We start from the raw sequence: 18,635 nt of genomic DNA, 5'->3' as shown, positions 1-18,635 counted from the left end.
CCCCTTTTCAAGAAAACGATAATAAACACAGGTTATTATCGTTTTCTTGAAAAGGTTTTGCGGCTGCCGCTGCTGGCGGGGGGGCAATTCTCCTCCGCCCTAATGGAGGAGCCGCCCCTGCATATCTATCTTTCAATAGTCTTTTGTCAAACTGCCCCTTTGACTCACTTTTATTAGTTTTTCTTTTGTACTGGGTTATGTATATCTAATTTGTTTATATTTTATTTGCTCCGTTAATAAAAATCATTACAATACGACTGTTGACCTTGAAAATGTAAGCAAATTGTATTTGTTTTTATCTCTTTTTAGTCAATACACTCTAAGTGGGTGATTCACAATGGTATTTATCAATTTTGAAGTAGTACTGTAGAAATACTCTTTATTGTACTCCTACTTGCCATGACTCGGTCCGAAACGTCCACCACCATGTTAGAAAAAGTGTAAAGAGAGCACACTGCTTGTACGAATATTATTTTATTTACATTTTTGAATTCTTCGGGCCAATCCACAAAGGCATGTAAGAGTATGTGAAAAAAGTAGAACACAAGTTCTACTTTGCGTACTGCAAAATGCCTTTGTGAATGGGTTCCTGTAAGTCATATGCAGCCCATATGCATTTAATAGAACAAAACATGTTGCAATTCAATTGCATTTTGTGTTATTCGTATACAAAATGACATTAAAAGTTACTGAAGAGTGGCAATTATCTAAATGACTCTCTGAAAAGCAGCTGGCATTATTTCAGCAAAAATAATTTTTACCATCAACAGCATTTGTAACACTTGGCTCCTATTCAATATCCTCATCCAAATTGTCCTTGAAAGTGAAAGTGAAAACCCAGAATTTCTTGGAGTGGGTTTGATAAACCAAAAACCTTTGTGACTATTCTGGAAGATATATATCTATATACAGATATATATTCTGGAAGATATATACTTTTTTAACTGTTCAAACATTTTAATGTAGAGTTTTAAATGGCTTAACTTTGTATACATAAATACAGTAGGCATGAATAAAAAGATGGTTGAATTAATACATAAAAGAAAATAACAGAATGTATTGATTATATATTATGACAACTGCATACTGCAAATAATTTCATGCATTCACTATGACTTGTACATAGTGATTATTGAACTCTGTTAAACCATACATAAGTCTGCCAACTTAGTTATAATGATTACTGAAACTAAAGTGGTGAGCAACGGAAAATGTCCTCCCACTCTGTATGAGGTAAACCAAAGACTATCTTCCAGCCAGGAGAATGCTTCACAAAGGGAGTCTTCAAGACATGTACATCTACTTCAGAATGATTACTCTTAAGTTCGGAGTATATGTCTGCCCTTTATGGGATTCACAGAGAATCCCCAGAGTACTCTGAGACTCAACAATAGTTGTAGATTTGGTATCCAACTGATACATAGTTCCGAAACCTTACATGTAAACAATATGTATCTGAAATGTTACCTACCAACTCTGCAGTGCGATAGCTGTCCTGTAGTTGCACAGATCCATAGGTCGGAACAATCCTTTGTTCCATACAGTCCAGCACTGAAAAGCAGTACAAAAGTAAACATGTAAAATCCTTGACTTGACTTGTAAAGCAATTATATGATCATATGTCAGGTTCTTAGCATCATCAGGCTCTCAGTTCATGCGCTCCTGATTTATTTTTCACGTCCTTTTGGCCACCTCAGAATCGACCATGAATGAGACACCATTCCAAACGCACATCAGAGTGGTACAATAGATTCGTACTTTGCAGACGAGAAATACAAAGAAAACAAGTAACGACTTATCTAAGTGAAATGTATGACTTGCAGACTATAGCTGGCCCGGTATGTAAAAAGCATGACTATGAAATATTGAAACACAGAAATGTGAGTTAAAAAAACTCCTTGCAAGAGTAGCGATCCTAAGCACTTATATCATATGCAGTTTGATAGACGCATACCACATAATCCCAGTGGTGAAGTCCTTGATATAAAATAGACAAGTCATCTGCCCTGGGCAGTACAAGTTGGGGGAGATTCTGGATACTAAGGCAATCTTCTAAAATCTCAGACCCTGTTCACCTTAGCTTTGACCAAATGGTTTCGAAATAGGCTGAAAAGCAATATTTGTTTTTCAGCACCCATATTTACTTCTCAGCACAGAAGCTTTTTCACGACAACAGCACTTCCGGTCATGACACGCCATGCACTAAGATCTGACAAAAGACATTGAACAGAATTCCTAACATATATCAAGCAAGGCCCAGACACAGCATATCGTTGTCTATCACAGTACCAAATAGAACTCACCGCCAAGAAATGCCCCACACGAGCCCCTCTCCCTCTTATGGGCAGTAAGCCTGTCTACTGACCTAGAAGACAGCTAAGCAACTGCCAAAAACCTGTAGCATTAACTTTTAAACAAGATTTTATAACCGCACTACAAAGAATAAGACAGAGCCACTTAACCAAGAATAAAATAAAAACATTGCGTGAAACATATCATCTCAAGCTGAATCAAATTCCAATTGGCAGTGCTAACTCCAAAATCGTGGACAGTTGTTGTACTGCGAAACATGTTCCTATACAACTGACTATAACATAAAATAACATTATCATAAATTTAACATTAGCTACCATATCCTAACCACCTTTTGGAAAGGACATCATATTTTTTCAAATCTATTCTATTTCTATTCATTCACTGATAAGCCCTCAGAGGGTGCTGGATATCTTAACAACTTCTGTACTCCTTCAGGTTTTCCCAATGAGGGTCATTGAACATTGTGTATCTTCTGGAATCATTAATCACAATGAACTCAGACTTTTTTTAAAAAACAAATTGACTTCCGACAAGAGTGTAAAAGAGACAGTGCTGCTCAATGATGTAATTGAATCATCTTGTATTCCTGACAATGAAGATATGTGTCTACTTTTTTCTCTTTGTTCTATCTCCTACCTTCCACACAGCTTTCCTTATTAACATCCTGATAGACTTTATGGGCATTGATGGTTTAGCCATAAACTGGTTTGAATTATACCAGAACAGCACTCACAGCTGGTGAGGAACTGAGTGTGCCTTTTCAAGTCCTGCCAACCTATGTCAAGTGTGCTACAAAGTTCTGTGTGGCTCCATCGCCACAATGCTATCACAATCACTGAATGATGTGATGGTCAGTTATGTCATCAATGATGTCACTTGTTATCCGTAATGTTATTTAACATGCCATGAAAGATCATATGCAGTGCAAGACGGGGGCAAAAGTTATAGTTAGCTTAGTTAACTATAACTTGTGAATTTAAATATTATCTTGCCTTTCAAATGTTCATTGTTATCTCATTTTGTCTCCTAACTATAAAGTCACTTAAACCTTTGTTTGTTTCAGTGAATGTCTGGCAGGTATTAACTTAAGCAAAGATCTTTTTACCATACCTAACTAGAATGTTGGGGAGGGGGTTAGCTGCAGGGCCTGTCATCCGACTAGGCCCGGTGGAAAACCCCACTGTGGGTGGCCAAACCCCTGCTGTGCACTGCCAACCTATAGCCAACACCCCTACTGTGCATGGCAAAAGCATGGAGTTCATCACAGAGACTAGCCTCTGGCAAGGTTCTGAACCTAACCTGTACAGCCTTTGACCAGGCCCTGTGCCCAACTCACCCTCCTCCCCTTTTCAGGCACTCAACCCTCTACTGTGCACAGCCTTGAGCTGTGTGCAGCTGTGGGTTTACTTGTCGCAGAACAGACTGCAGGTGGCCAACCCCCACTGTGCACGGTCCATGGCCTATACAAGAATATTTTTGTATTTGCCTTAAAAGAGGGCGGGGGCCTTTGGGACCATCTCAGCCTTTTGCTGCCAGGGTCAGGGTGTCAGAGTGTTGCAACTCCATTATGGGCTTTTTACATTTTTTTCAGTACTCGGTGACCAAGTTCCTGAGTCCTATAATGGAGGCAACAACATTTTCTTCAGAGTTGTGGCCAGCCAATCAGATCACTCAGTGCTGGCACGGGTGCTGCAGTACTGAAATGGCAGACAGGAGTAAAAGCTCCCTTGGTCAATCAGAAAGCTGTATCTTTTTGAATTTTTCCCATTCACTGGACCCCCGGCGGTCCTGTGGGACCAACTATCCAGATTTTCCTCATACTTGTTCTGTGTCCTTCATGCCCAACTCAAGCCCCTCGTTAACTTCTAATTTCTCAAAAATGGCTGAATGGATTTATAACAAATCACAAAAAGCATGTTTTGAGTGCAGTTCTAACTTTATGACAAATGTAATGTACTTCTGAACAGCCGTTTTATCGGTAACAGGCAGCAAAGGTTCCTATAGGAATTAGCATGGGGTGAGAATTAACATGGAAAATTGTACTTTTGTGCCCCCCCTCCTTTTTTTAGCCACCATATAACAGATCTATGCAAAACGTTCAGTGATAGAGCTATGATGGATGACCCTTCTTTGGGAAAGTTTCCTGCAGATTCGTTCAATGACACCAAGATTATTAGCAAACCGAAAACACAATTTTATGTCATCAACATTTCATGAGTGATGTCATATGTGATTTAATAAGCAATGCATGGTGGAGACACAAGTTATAGTTGGCGCGGTAAACTATAATTGATGAATTTCAGTTATTTTCCTTTTCAAACAGTTTTTATGTTATTTGAATAGTTCATTATAATGTCACTTGAACCTTTTCTATTGACTTTATATATACACATACACACACACGTTGGGTATATTTACTTTTTTAAGTTACTAGTACTTACCTGCAAAATTGTGATTACCAATGTAATTGTAGCAAAATTTACCTGCGATGCAGACTACCGGCGTTCAGTGGCGGCTGCCACTCAATGGGGGTGGCGAGCCGGGGGGGGGGGAGAGGGTGACTTTTTTTTAAAAAGCTTACCTCTGGAGGGAGACACTTTCGTGTCCCCTCCGTCCTTGTCCTCTTCCTGTTCCCAGGCTCCCAGCCAATCACGATGCTGCTGTCACCGGCAAGAGCAGCGTCGTGACTCGTCTGAGTGGCCTGCTTTGCCGCTAAGGCTAGGAATGGGATCCTGGGCATGATCTCCACTCAGCTGTGCTATACAGCCGGGTAGAGACAATGCAAAGTGTGCATGTCTGTTTGGCCAGCCCAATACGGCAGGCCAAACAGACGTGCATTTTGTGTGCACATACCCCTCCTCTGGACTCCTCCCTCCAGCCCCGCCCCGCCCCTTCTCCAAGGAAAAATAAAATGATAATAATGTAATGTTATTATCATTTTATTTTTTCTTTCCCCACAATCCAGTGAGGCAAAGCTCCTCCGCCTTAGTGGAGGAGCTGCCCCTGCTGGCGTGCTGAATGTAATCTAATGACTCCTATTACAACTATCATGTAAAAAAGTAATAAATACACCGTCTCGAGTAGTTTTGCTGCATAAAGAGTAAAATGTTTGATATCTGCAATTGTTTGATGATTTGCCAAATTTAAAGCCAGATTGCCTACTGTGAAGCGTAATGATCCCCTCGACAATATACACATTATGCTCTGGGAAAAAAAGTTAAAATATAAACGTACGCTTATGTATTGTCTTAGCTTTTAGCACTTGCGACTGCATGCGACCATCTGCCACAGCCTACTCGATCATAATGTTACATATGTAAGCTGAGCGTGCATTCAAGAGCAGAGCAATGTAATTAGAAATTACTACTGAAATTCAAAAAGCTAATGCAATGCATTGCACTTTGGTGCCCTGCTTCGCATTTGATCTTAATTCAATCTTGGGAGCGGGTAGAAAGCCGATTTATTTACATATCTGTCTCTTGCTACACAATGTAATAATTGCTAATACATTCGAATACACGTTCTCCTTTCCCTGTCTCAGTTTTTGCGCCCTTGTGTTTTTCCTTCTCCTCCTCCAACAGCCAACAAGATTTAAACGCAACTTGCAGTATCCATTGATAGAACCTCGGGGAACATGGTTTGCGGGAGAGACAGGAAATGTGTGAACAAAAGCTCTGTGCAGGAAGGAAATCGTTCAATCTTATTTAGAGAGAACAAACTGCTCAGCCTGGTGACCAATTGAAAAGCATTTGTGTAACGCAATGCACTGGAAAACGACCTCATGCTTGATGAATCGGAAACAAAATTAAACAAACTATCCATAATATCACAGCTTATTATATCAGTGGAAACATAATGTAATCAGTCTCCCTGAAAGCTCAGGTTTGGTAGTATCCAATACATTTTTTTTGTTTAGTTTTTCCATTTACGGAGCATGAGAAAAATGTCAATATAGTTTCAATACTTTTTTTTTTTTACATTTTCATTGGTAGATATAGGGCTATAAAATTATAATGTCTGAGGACATTGTAAATACATTGTGAGGGTTCAGAGCTTCTATGAAGATTGTCTCTCTGAGTTATATAAAGGTTGTGTGTCATTATCTTCAGTTTGACGGAATAAAGAGTGAATTGCCTATCCACGTGTGACCCTCCTTGAATGTTTGCTATATAAACGTGGTTGTCTGTGATGAATCAAGGTATGACTGGACAGTGTCTATCAATTACCTGTGTGCTGCTTTGTCTATAGGAGAGTGGAAAAATGGAAGATCAGTTATAGTTAGTTGTTGTATAGCTATTTTAGCCATATTTTAGACAGGTTAATTTAGCAAACGAGGCCTGCCGTTGTGCACTTTAGCGCAGTTACATTTTATTCAGCATCTAATTAATTTTTTTAGCAATAGCCACATTTGTGGTTTTGTTTTATTTCTCTCTATCTAATTGTTCTTTCGCCTAGGAAAACATTACATTTTCAGCAGGACATTCATTTCACTTTGTGCTTTCTTCAAGGCTGCAGTCAGCTAGGGTTGCCGGCAAAAGTGGTACGGTGTGTCTCCAACATTCACAGAAATATACACACTCATACATGGGAACCATTTCTTGGAATGTCTACATGAGGACGGTGTCTTTCTAGACTGCAGGCTTCCTTACTCAGGTATGAGGAATGGTGTTTTCACAGGGGGAAACCTGAAGGGTGGATGAGGCTTATTATGCTGTGCTCTAACATAGCGTAGGTAGGAGAACTATATATCACTCCAATCAATCAATCAGTATTTGTAAAGCGTGGCTATTTGCCAGTGAGGGTCTCGAGGCATGGGGGGGGGATGGGGGGGTGGGCCTCATCCGAAGAGCCACGTCTTGAGGTCCTTCCTGAAGATGGTGAGCGACGGGCTTTGTCTGAGGTGCAGGGGAAGGTTGTTCCGGCTCTCCGCTGGAGTGTAGGTAAAAGATCGTCCTTCGGCTGTGGTTTTGTGGATGCGAGGAACGGTGGCCAGGGCCATCTGGGCGGAGCGGAGGGATCTTGTGGGGGTGTGCAAGAAGATGTGGTGGTTCAGGTAGGTTGCTCATGCGTTGTGTATGGCCTTGTACGTGTGGGTGAGAAGCTTGAAGGTCACTCCTAGTGACAGCATGGTGGGACTGTTTTTATGTTTCACTCGACTTGTCACACTCTTGCTTTTATTGTGTTTTATCCTAGTTATTGCAATACATGACATTTTATCTAAGATGCAGTTACTTCAATAAACCCTTACTGAACTATATTCTGCCTCTGTTGTCTTTGCCTGTGTGAGACTAATGTAACTGAGGGAAAGGGATGAGATCTGATCGACCACGATTCCCCTGAGTCTTCCTTGTCATTCACCAGGTTGCCACAATCATCCCTGCTCTTGGGTAGAGATGAGGCGCTGCTAGTTAGCGGGCAACACGGATTAGGCCAACAGGCATCACATGGTGTGGAACTGTACTTAGTACCCCACAATCTATGTGATTCTGCCACCCAAATCCAGTAGCCTCATTAGGATAATGAGAACCTACACGACATAGTCACATGGGGACTGAGAAGCCAGTGGTATTCTTGATTCAGAGTCTCTGAGAAGATGTCTGTATGTAGGGATAGTTGTGTCACAGTTCCGAGAAGCTTCAGAAACTGACGAATAGAGCCTGCTGACATTTCTTGTGGTTTTGTGTTTGCTTTCTGTTTCAGCTTGCACTTTGCTGGATTCTCAAGGTCTAGGAAATATCAATCGTCTTTTACAACCCAAGCCTGACGTTTTATTTGGTCAGTTCAAAGGTAGTGAACTTGTGTACCCTTCCTGCAATCTACAGGTGAGGTTAAATGAAGCTGCTGACCAGTGAGGTGATGGCTAGATCTGAAGCAACATCTTGAGGAGCAGGGTTTCCTCTATCAATCCTTAATGAAAATTGTATTCTATATCAAATGTATACTACACCTTTGGGGGGCTTTCTATTGCAGCTACCCCTAAATCATGGACTGCTTTATACTACTCATTCTCTCAGTAGACAGGGTGGAAGAGTGTCAATACAGGGGAGGTCACAGTTTGTTCTGTTCCCTATGATGGAGTGGACCTACTTTTCATTTTTATAAATAATACCCGCTAAGTAGAATTCCACTTGTAGAATTTTCTTTTCATATTACAGTGAATCTCCTTGATATGTCAACACACCACACCACACCAGAGTCTATGGCCATATGGAAGTCTGTATTCTTTGTAGTATGGTCTATCGGGAATAGCACCATTAGTGGTAGAAGCACATACACCAATCCCAAAGAGCTCAAGAGCTTCCTCATCACTGGAGTAAGAGAACCTTGTTCTCTTTCCAAATACCAGATAGTGGCACACCAAAACAAAAGAGATGCAATAGAAGGAAAATCATTAGTCCATCCCCTAAAATCTAGGCACCAACTACAACAGATGGTAAACTGTTTAAAATAGATCTAAAATATAACAGAAGGTAAAATCATATTTAACTATTCACTTTCTGCATAAGAGTAGCATTTACCAAACGTAAACTTCTTATACAGGAATTATGAGGCTTGGGCGACTCATGAGCAATACTACTTATTGGCTCAAGTTCAATGAGTGACGCAATGGGTTGCAGGGAAACACCTCCCACACACAGGGCAATCATACATATATAGATGACTCAGAGGTTGAACTCTCTCGCAAACCAATAAAGGAGACGAGAACGCTGGGTGTAGGCCTGATACTACTTCTTACAGTGCTGAAGTGTTGGAACAGAAGTAAAATACTGGCCAAACATGAACCATTTTATGCACCCCCTCTCTTACAAACACCCAAGATCACTTTAAACTAAACAACTAGAGCAATGGATTTCAGTGTGCATAGCAAAAGTAGAAGAGAAAGATGACACATCAGCGGTCTAATTTGTAAAATGTAGATTGCTTGTTAGAGCAATATAAACACAATGGAGAATGGGTAAGGAAGAGACACAAAAACCACAAGCTACTGAACACAATTCTACACATTGGGACAGTGGACACCTAGACACCTGGCTTTCAATAGCAATATGGTCTATGACCAAAAGAAGCATAATAGACCTGAAACATAAATGGAAATGATATGTAGAAAAGGATTTAACTGACAAAATTCATCCACAGATACCCGACTCAAATATATTCAATTTAATTATACACAGAAATTATCTAACCTCTAAATGACTAATTCATATCCACAGGAAGGCAACCTTGTTGTCCTATGTAATTGTGTAGGACTGTCTCATCATCAATAGCTACTGCAAAGGCTTCACAAATACTCCTGAAGACTCTCTAGAACACAACAACCTGCTCACACCCACACAGTTTACTGGGGTTGTTTAAATGTCCCATACCCCAAAAATCTGTTAAAAGATGTCTAGCATTAGTACCATTCATAGTGAACAGAGCAATAGCAATGCTTTGGTGTTCGGCATTGGCTTCATCACTTAGCCATTGGCGTAAGGAGGGCAACAACTGGGCCATAAGCTAAATCAATGCATTGCATAGCGAGGAAAAGAGTACTCAGAAAAAAAGGCATATAGTACATCTCTGGGATGAACTATTAGTAGCTTTCAAATCTATTCCCATTGGAAGAGGCACTACAAATATGATTTTTTTAAATGACCTAAAATCAATACAGAGTAACATTGGAACATGCAACAAATTATTGTAAACAATTAGGTAAATATCATGAGCTCAAGCCCTGAACAAAGATCATAAATCCTAAGTGGAATAAACTGATCATCTACACATGGAAATCGATATCAGAACCATTATTCACTTATACAGTAGGAAAGCGTACTGGACCCTACAACACTTCAGTGCACACACCCATTTGAGGTCACCCAGAAAATTGGCCTGCGACCCATATTGGTTTTGTTGTTGTGTTTACTACCCAGTAAGTGTTATGACTGACAGTTTGCATTCCAAACATTACAAATGTTGCTTCAGCCACTAGAAGCCAATGAACCGAACAATATCAATTAATCACTAAAATCATACATAAACTATTGTTCTATATGTAAATGTTCAGGAAATACAACGTTGTTGGAATGAGTCTGTAATGTATGTTAAAAAGTACGAATGCCAATGAAAAATCGTTTATAAAAATAAATATTCTTAATTTAATTAGGAACCCCCCCATTGAACACTCAATTACCTAAAGACACAGTTATGGGTTCAAATCCCCCACAATGTTTATGATGAATTGGCCTGAGGAAGGGTAAAACTTGCATTAACGAGCTGCACACTTCGGTCTGGGATCAGCCATGTTAGATGCAGGACATCCTTGCTGCAGCGATGGCACTTCTAATTAAATGGATATGGAGTTGGTTTAGAGTACATCAGTCCAACCCTCCCTTTAGATTTACTGTGTAAGCCTTAGGCCTTCTTTCACTAATATTGTCCAGGTGCGGCTCGCAGGAGGGAGAGGCAGGGAGGGTGGGGGGCATCAAATAAAAAATATATATATATATATATAAAAAAATAGAGAAAAAGAGTAAAACTTACCTTTATCCGACTGCGCCGCTCCATTCGCTCTCCTCCGTCGCTGCAGGCACAGGCTCTCAGCCTGCCCTGCAGCCAGTCCTGACGCTGCTCGAAGCAGCATCAGGATTGGCTGGGAGCGCCCAGCCAGGACGCTCCCAGGCAGACTGGGAGCCTCTGCCTGGTCTCTCCAACCCAGCAATGCAGTGCCGGGTTGGAGAGACCCTACTGCGCATGTATGTTTGGCCGGCCCGAGACAGCCAGCCAAACATACAAGCACATTGAGGGGGAGGGCTGTGCACTCCCCCTCTGTCCCCGTCACGCCCGTGGCCCCACCCACTTTTATAGTAAAAACATAATAAACAAGGTTTATTATGTTTTTACTATAAAAGTTTTGCAGCTCCTGCTGCTAGCGGAAGGGCAATGCTCCACCGCCCTAGCGGAGGAGCTGCCCCTGATGTTGCCTACATACTGTCTGCCATTCCTAGGATCTTATTTCCATTACATGTTAAGTTGCTGGCAAACTCTGACGTCACCTTTGCCTTGGCATCTGTCAGTTCCACATATTATTTGTGCATACTTTTTAATATACAGGAGAGGTGAAGAATTGTATTTATACCGAAAGCAAAGATGTCTTGGAACTGGTAATAAAAACAGCAGAAAATCTTTACGGATGCAAAATTGGGTGAAGACGGGGAACTTTGAAAACAGTGCAAATTGCAACATTTGTCAAATTTCCCCAGCTGTGAAGATGAAGTTAGGAACCTGGTCCACACATAGATATTGGATTTAAAATATACTGATAATAAATCTGTAGCCAGCAAGCTTTCTTTTCAGATTGTTTTACTGTTGATCTGAGAGATTTGATGCATGCTTTTATCAGTTGCTGTGGCATTTTTTTTAAACTACCTTTTGCCCATGAACACAATTTTCTAAAGTGCACGGGCTAGCGGAATAGCACTTGAAGAAAGGAACCCGCATCTCATCATGAAAGAAGGAAAATGACTTCATTGTATCTATTTGTGAATTGGTTAATATGACCATGCTGTAGGTCTGTAGTACACAATACATGTTAAGGGTGTTGCAATTTATTTTATGGTCTTAAACTTTCTACTCGATGAGGCTGCATCGTAAACAGTTGGGAAGTTCCTGTTAACTGCTGGTGCTGTGTCTCAAAAAACAGAGGACTACATTTTCAGTTTTTTTTTTATAGACAACGCACAATTATGCTCTTATTGCGGTCAGGTATGTCTGTAGGCCTTGCTAACCCACAGCTATAACTACACCACTCAGAAAACATGCTGACATGGATTCCAGAGCAAGCTGTTAGACAAAGGCGTCTACGCAGACCATGTTGGGATGTCTGTAGTTCTTCTGGTTTACTTCTTCTCTACATCGCCTCCTAAAAGTTTTAAATTGAAGGTGTAAGGTGCTCTTGTAACACAAAATACTATAATTCCATATTTCAACTGTGACTCTGCTGTAATGCCGTCGGCAGAAAAGAACCCCACATGCTTCTCAGTCTGTTTATCAGTTATGCACGAGAACTAGTCTCAGGTTTTGATTGACTCTTCAAACACTCCTTTCCTTAAGAAACGGGCTTCGAGGGCAGTATTTGAATCTACACATGTATAGTTTCTCACTAGGAGCAAGTGTACAATTCAGACGTCAGAGCTCAGACAACTAAAATGCTTGGGACTTTTCTGTGCTTGAGTGCCCTCTTGTAGTAAGTCCTTCTTATGCCTGCGTCTCACACTTAGACAAGTAAAATGCTTGAGATTTTTCCTTACTTGAGTGCCCTCTTGAAATAGCTTCTTTTTATGACTGTGGTGACACATGAATTCGCAGGAATAAAAACCCGAAAAGGTTTCGTGAAAAAGAAGAAGTCGTTATTTCCAGCAGTTTTGAAGCACATTTAAACGCAGGGTTTTTTCATGCTGCAGGCACAAGCCCTTCCCGTTTCATATAATGGGGGCATTATTAAAAGTGAATGAGGAGCAATTTGGTCTTCAGTGCTGGAGAGGCTTATGCTTAATTGTTTTCCTTTAAAGTAGGATAGATAGGAATGCTTTCTGTCTAATGTGAATCTCAGGTTTTAGCTCACCATCTAGAGATGACTGTAGCTGTCTGTTGGTGAAAACCTATTGTCTGCTATATACTACAGATAGTGGGCTTGGGGCAGCCTCCTTCTCATGACTGGGTGGCTTCCTTGTCTATCTCAGTTCCTTGTTCCTTATTCGTTGGCTTTCATCGAATTGCTTGTGTTGGTCCCACTACTGGACACTTCTATTTACCATTTTTTTCTGATTGGCTATTTTGTATCCTTCCACTTCTGAATGAGGAGCCATAGCAGTTCACCAGGATGGGCAGCCAAGGCACTAATTGGCGCAACAAGCAGATGCGTTGTACTCTGGACAGTTAACTGTAACCAACAAACTGTCAGCAGCACAGCCCTCTAACTCACAGATTAATCTTTTTTTTGATCTAGCAAATCAGGGGAGTGGGAACAAAGGCTATGCTAAAATCTAAAAAAGTATTTTATGTGAGCTAGGGAAGCATTAAACCAAACCTCTTAAGGCCTGGGAATGCCAAACCAAACAAAAGTGGGTGGGTGATCCAGCTATTGGGAAGATTAGGATGTGTACTCCCTAAGCCTTGAACATGCACCAGTCAGCTTAGGAAAACTTCCTAGACAATGTCATGTTGGTTCAACAAACTCGGTTGTTCCCATAAAAGCCTCGGAGAGGAAGGTGCCCTGATTCACAGGAGAATATGTATAAGAGCTGATCTCACTTGCACTACTTTCCTCCCTGAAGCCTGAGCAGTGTACCTGGTAGTTGTGGAATCTAGAAGGAATAATGGAGTCAAGAGAACCAACAGAAGTAGTACGAAGAAGCTTTGGAGATGTGTTTTCAAAGCTCTCCTTCTAAGTGACTGTGAAGTTCATGCAGTGAGTTAGACAAATAACTAGAACCTACTCAAGTTTATGCTCCTTTCGGAAAAGAAGTGGTCTTGGATGCATTCCAGTTCAGCATGTCAGTGTTCGCTGCACCATGTTAAGACCGGGGTCTTCTGTTTGTCCAAGTCACTCCTGTGCCTTGTTCCGACGAGACCTGGTAAGAGGTCCTTTAGGTTATCAGGCAGCACAGAGCGTGGAAATTATAATGCCTCCAGATTGCTGTATGGCATATGGAATGTAAAACTTAGACTTCTTTGTGGATCACTAACACACGAGTTACCATTTCAGGGTGTAATGCTTCCAATCCAAAATGGTGGTCTGAACTGCCCAATCTAAGTTGTGTCAGAGTCTCTTACCCAGAGGTCAGTTCCTGCTTTTGGCATAAAAAGGAAGCACTTGGAAAGGGTCGATGTGTTGCAACACATTTCGTTCCCTGTTTTTTCATTGTACTCATCTTTGTTTTGGTGTACATTTTAATGCATGGTTTTCTCAGCAGATTTGGATCTTTCATTGTGTATTTTTAGGTGCAGGCGCCGCTTTTCTGATGTGTTGGTATGTGTCTGGGCTTTTAACCACGCCCACCCCATACACCCATCACTATCACTCGTTCCTGGGCTTGCCTTTCAAAATTCCTTTGTTTTCATTGGTAACTGCTTTACGTTTGTCCCTCCTTAAGGCAGTTTTGTTACCGCCTTAGCCATCGCCCCTGTTACATGGATAATTGCACTTTTGTCGATAACTTTGACTGGGAGCGAACTTCTTTCTCCTTGTGTCTCTTTCTCCACGCTCACAGCGGCACTTTGAATCCTCTCGCTTATGTCAACTGTTTTTTTTCCATTTTTTGTGGCAAGAAAACTCCGGTTAGGAATTTTTCTATTTTGTTACCGGTCTAGTTTTTGCTATTTCTGCTATTTTCCTCTAAATATTATTGGATCAACTTAGTTGTAAATCATAAGAGACTTGACCTATTATCCCCCTTAGCCCTTTTCTCACTTCTGATATTGTGGTAGTTTTGGTGTCTTGATTACTGCCACCAGTGCAATCTACATAATCAATCAAGAGCTACATAGTTTTCTGAAGAAGGTGTTTTTCTTGTGTGTTTTTTTCCTAGCTCTGCCCCTCTCAGGCAGGCACCTACCACAGTTGGTGTATGTCCTTCAGTGCATGGTAGCACTCTGACTACTGGGAGCAGTCACCCTTTCTTTGGACATTCTAAAAGAGCATTAAACAGATCCGTATCACGTCCAGTCTTTTACACTGACCCACAAGAAGTCTGATTTGGTGTTAAGACAACTAGTCAAAGGAAAACCCTAAACAGATCCCCTCCAATTTAGGGATTCTTTTTTAACATTATAAATCTGTGGAAACTCCAGTTTCATTATTACAACACCACAGACCATGAAGTAGACCAAGCCTCCATGCCTACAGTACTGTTTCATTCAACATCACTGCCACTGAGTCCCATTCAGTGATGTTTGCTCAACTCAAAGACTCTTCACTGGGTGTTCCGGCACGCTTGTTTCAATGTCATGAAAATCATGGTGGCATCTGCCAGCAGCTATCATCTAAAGAAGAGATCTAAACTTCAAGAATTCTGAAACAAAATAACTGACCAAGCAAATCTTCCCATCGTTTCTGACAACCCCATGTCTGGTCTCAGCCGCCTAAGGTGTGCTTTAGTTCTCAGAACTTTTCTTGACTGAAAAGATTCTTCACTGTAGCTGTTTGACCCACCAGACACAGCCCTGGGATGATGGGTTCTGAAGAGAATAGAGCTGCAACACAAACCTTCATTTATGCCTTCATTTATGCCTTTATAATTTATTTCAGATTTTTGTCATTTAAAAAGTACAGGAGATTAAGCATTTTCAATGTCTTAAGTACAGGGACGTACAATTACTTGGCAGCTTAGTTATGTCTTGTGTAGAGGATTGGTACAACTCCATACATTTAGACATACATAATTAACAGTTAAATAACTCAGTATTACACAGCAGGTTAATTTTGGATTTGTACAGTCAACCCCTAATCGAACTCTATATAACCTGAACATATGACGATGCAACCGCCCTGTAATTATGACCTTGCAAATGCTTGATGCCCTCCGCCGTCCTTGTGATTGGTCGTCGAGTAGGCGGAACAGCAATGTCGCCTAACATTTAGAGGTTACAGGGAACGTCTCTAGCGTTAGTCATCTTTATGTTTACTTTATGAACTTTACCTGTTGCTAGGGCTTTTTTTGAAGTAACATCCCTTTACATTATTTCAAAAGCCAGGGACAGCCAACCTTTTCCGACAGGGTGTCCATTTAGTGACCAGGAATTCATTAGACACATTCTACTTAAAGGTCTCAGTGTGGGCAGAGCGTGACAACCACAGGAACAAGTCCATTTGCACTGGGTGTTTTGTCTCTTTCTAGGGGCGCCCATGAAGTGCTGACTTCATTTCATTGCATGCTGTCGCCAATTAATCCTCTGGAATCACATCAATAATTCTTTAAACAACAGCAACAAAATATCAAGGCCTAGTTTCATAGAAAAATTTGAGATTTATACACGGCCATAATAACAAAAATGGGGTCATGGTTGTCATTGGTGAAGCAGGTGAAGGGGCATTGGAGACCGAGGGGTCCACCAACCTGAATATCACTAGGCGGGGGGAGGCCATTTACTGAGCTCCATTAGGGTTCGTGGCACCTTTGCTACTCTACCAAAAACCAAAACCCTCCTATCAAAGCTCCGCATATCTAAATTGAGAAATGTATAGTGGAAATGTGGCTTGTCCACAAAACAGGGCAAAGGAAGTAGAGGGAAGTATTCAATTTTCCCTTACCATTCTACATGTATCAGTATAACGTCTTTACTGAAAAAAGCAATTAATTGTGACAAAAGACAGAAGAGAGCAGTCCTAGCTTCATAGGAGAGGGCTCGCATTATAACAGCACATATTTGAAACTAAATTTAAGTTGCACCTAAACCACAAGAAACAGGAACAGCAACTCAAACCACCAGCTCAGGCAAAAAAAAAAAAAAAGCTGTGCTAGTCAACCGAGACTGAGAAATCTGGCTGAAAAGCTGGTTTTATGTTTGTTTTTGAAGTATATCATGAAGGGATGTGGGGGCCTTCTTCTCGAGTCTGTTATTAAGGGATGTTGGTGCCTGCTTCTTAAGTGTATTTTTAAGGGATGTGGGTGCCTCAGAGGCACAGGGCCTCCGCCTAAAATGCACAAAAACTTGCTGAATGTGGTTTGAAATTCAGGGCACATGTTTGCTATCCACAGTGACGTGATGCACTAGTTATTTTCAATGTGCATTCGGCTTCTTTCGAGCTTTTCATGCAAAGTAGAGTATAGTCAAAATAAGTTAAGATCTGGTCCGATGGACTTGTAAGCTTTTGAAACTCACATGAATATGCATCCTGTCTGTAAAATTTCCAACACATTTTACATTTCATTAATTTTTATTTCACCACAATATCTTATACATGCCAAATACCTGAGCAAAGGTCAAGCTGCGGCCTTCACTCAAGTTTCGCAATCCCTTTAATGATATTTCTTGATCGCTTTATTTAACAAAAACAGTCTCAAGTGTGCTCTCAATTTTAAATGCAGGTTTGATAAGCAGAAGATGAGAATAATTTTGGGCCACATGTACGTACAATTTTGCACGTCGCAAACGGCGAATTGGGCCGTTTGCGACGTGCAAAATGCACTGTCCCATGTACCAAACCATTTTTGCGATTCTGTAAACATTTTACCGAATCGCAAAAAAGGATTGTGACTCGCAATTAGGAAGGGGTGTTCCCTTCCTAATTGCGACTCGCAGTCCCATGTATGATTGTTTTTGTCACAAAACAATCACAGTTAGCACCAGTGTCACACTGGTGCTAACCTATTCGCAAACGGAAAGGGGTCCCAATGGGACACCTTCCTCTTTGAGAATGTCAGTCAAAACATTTTGAAATATTAAACGAAAACGTTTAATTTTTTGCTTTTGAAATGCATCTCGTTTTCCTTTACGGAAAACGTGCTGCATTTTAAAAAGAAAAAAAAACTGCTTTATTTAAAAGCAGTCACAGACATGGTGGTCTGCTGTCTCCAGCAGGCCACCATCCCTGTGAGGGCCGCCATTTCCAAGGGGGTCGCAAATTGCGACCTACATCATGAATAGTCATGAGGTAGGCATTTGCGACCCCCTTGCAAGTCACAAATAGTGTCATTGACACTATACAACATTCAGTTTTGCGATTCGCAAATTGGGAGTCGCAAAACCATAAGGTTGATACATGTAGCCCTTTATCTTTTACTTTGATGCACTTTGCATCTTAAAATCAAACCTTGCATCGGATTCCCTCCAGATGTCCATTGCTTGTGGGACGCAGTAATGAGGTTTATCACTGTAGATGGCGAAATGGTGTGCAGAGAGACACACCTTTATGTACCACTTGTGGTGTCCACGGGGATTTTATTTATCTGTCTTCGGGCAAGAGATCCCATATCAGGAACGTGTTACAATGCAAAGTGGTGGATACCAGGCACAGAAGTTATAGTGGTGTATGCTACATGGGGCCAGTTATGTCTGTTTACACCCTGTTCCAGAGAGAGAGTATCAGGTACAAGGCAAACTAATATTGGCTGGCTACGGGGATTAATCTCATTGTGATGTTAAACTGGTAAACTCTATTGCCATCCTTTCACCTACACTAGCGTCTCCCTCTCTGTACTCGAGCTCAACACACACACACAAATATCTATTTTGTTACACGAGTACCAGATCAGAAATGTCAAGGAAACAATGCCAGGAAAATGTACTGCTATTTCCGTAACTGCCTAGTCTTGGCAAGAGCGTGCACAGCTACAAAC

General features: G+C 41.1%; 1 protein-coding gene across 2 annotated transcripts in view; it reads right to left on the bottom strand.

Moving 5' to 3' along the window:
• ANO6 (anoctamin 6) overlaps positions 1–18,635 on the bottom strand; it is a 308,488-nt gene that overhangs the window by 170,007 nt on the left and 119,846 nt on the right. For both annotated transcript variants that reach the window (XM_069229080.1, XM_069229079.1), the window contains exon 2: positions 1,472–1,551. In XM_069229080.1, coding sequence (XP_069085181.1) covers positions 1,472–1,551 — 80 coding nt within the window. The remainder of the gene's footprint in view (positions 1–1,471; positions 1,552–18,635) is intronic.

Source organism: Pleurodeles waltl, chromosome 4_1, assembly GCF_031143425.1.
Source record: "Pleurodeles waltl isolate 20211129_DDA chromosome 4_1, aPleWal1.hap1.20221129, whole genome shotgun sequence".
NCBI lineage: Eukaryota > Metazoa > Chordata > Amphibia > Caudata > Salamandridae > Pleurodeles > Pleurodeles waltl.
The sequence above is the reverse complement of the archived record's forward strand: the minus strand, read 5'-3'. Positions and strand labels throughout refer to the sequence as shown.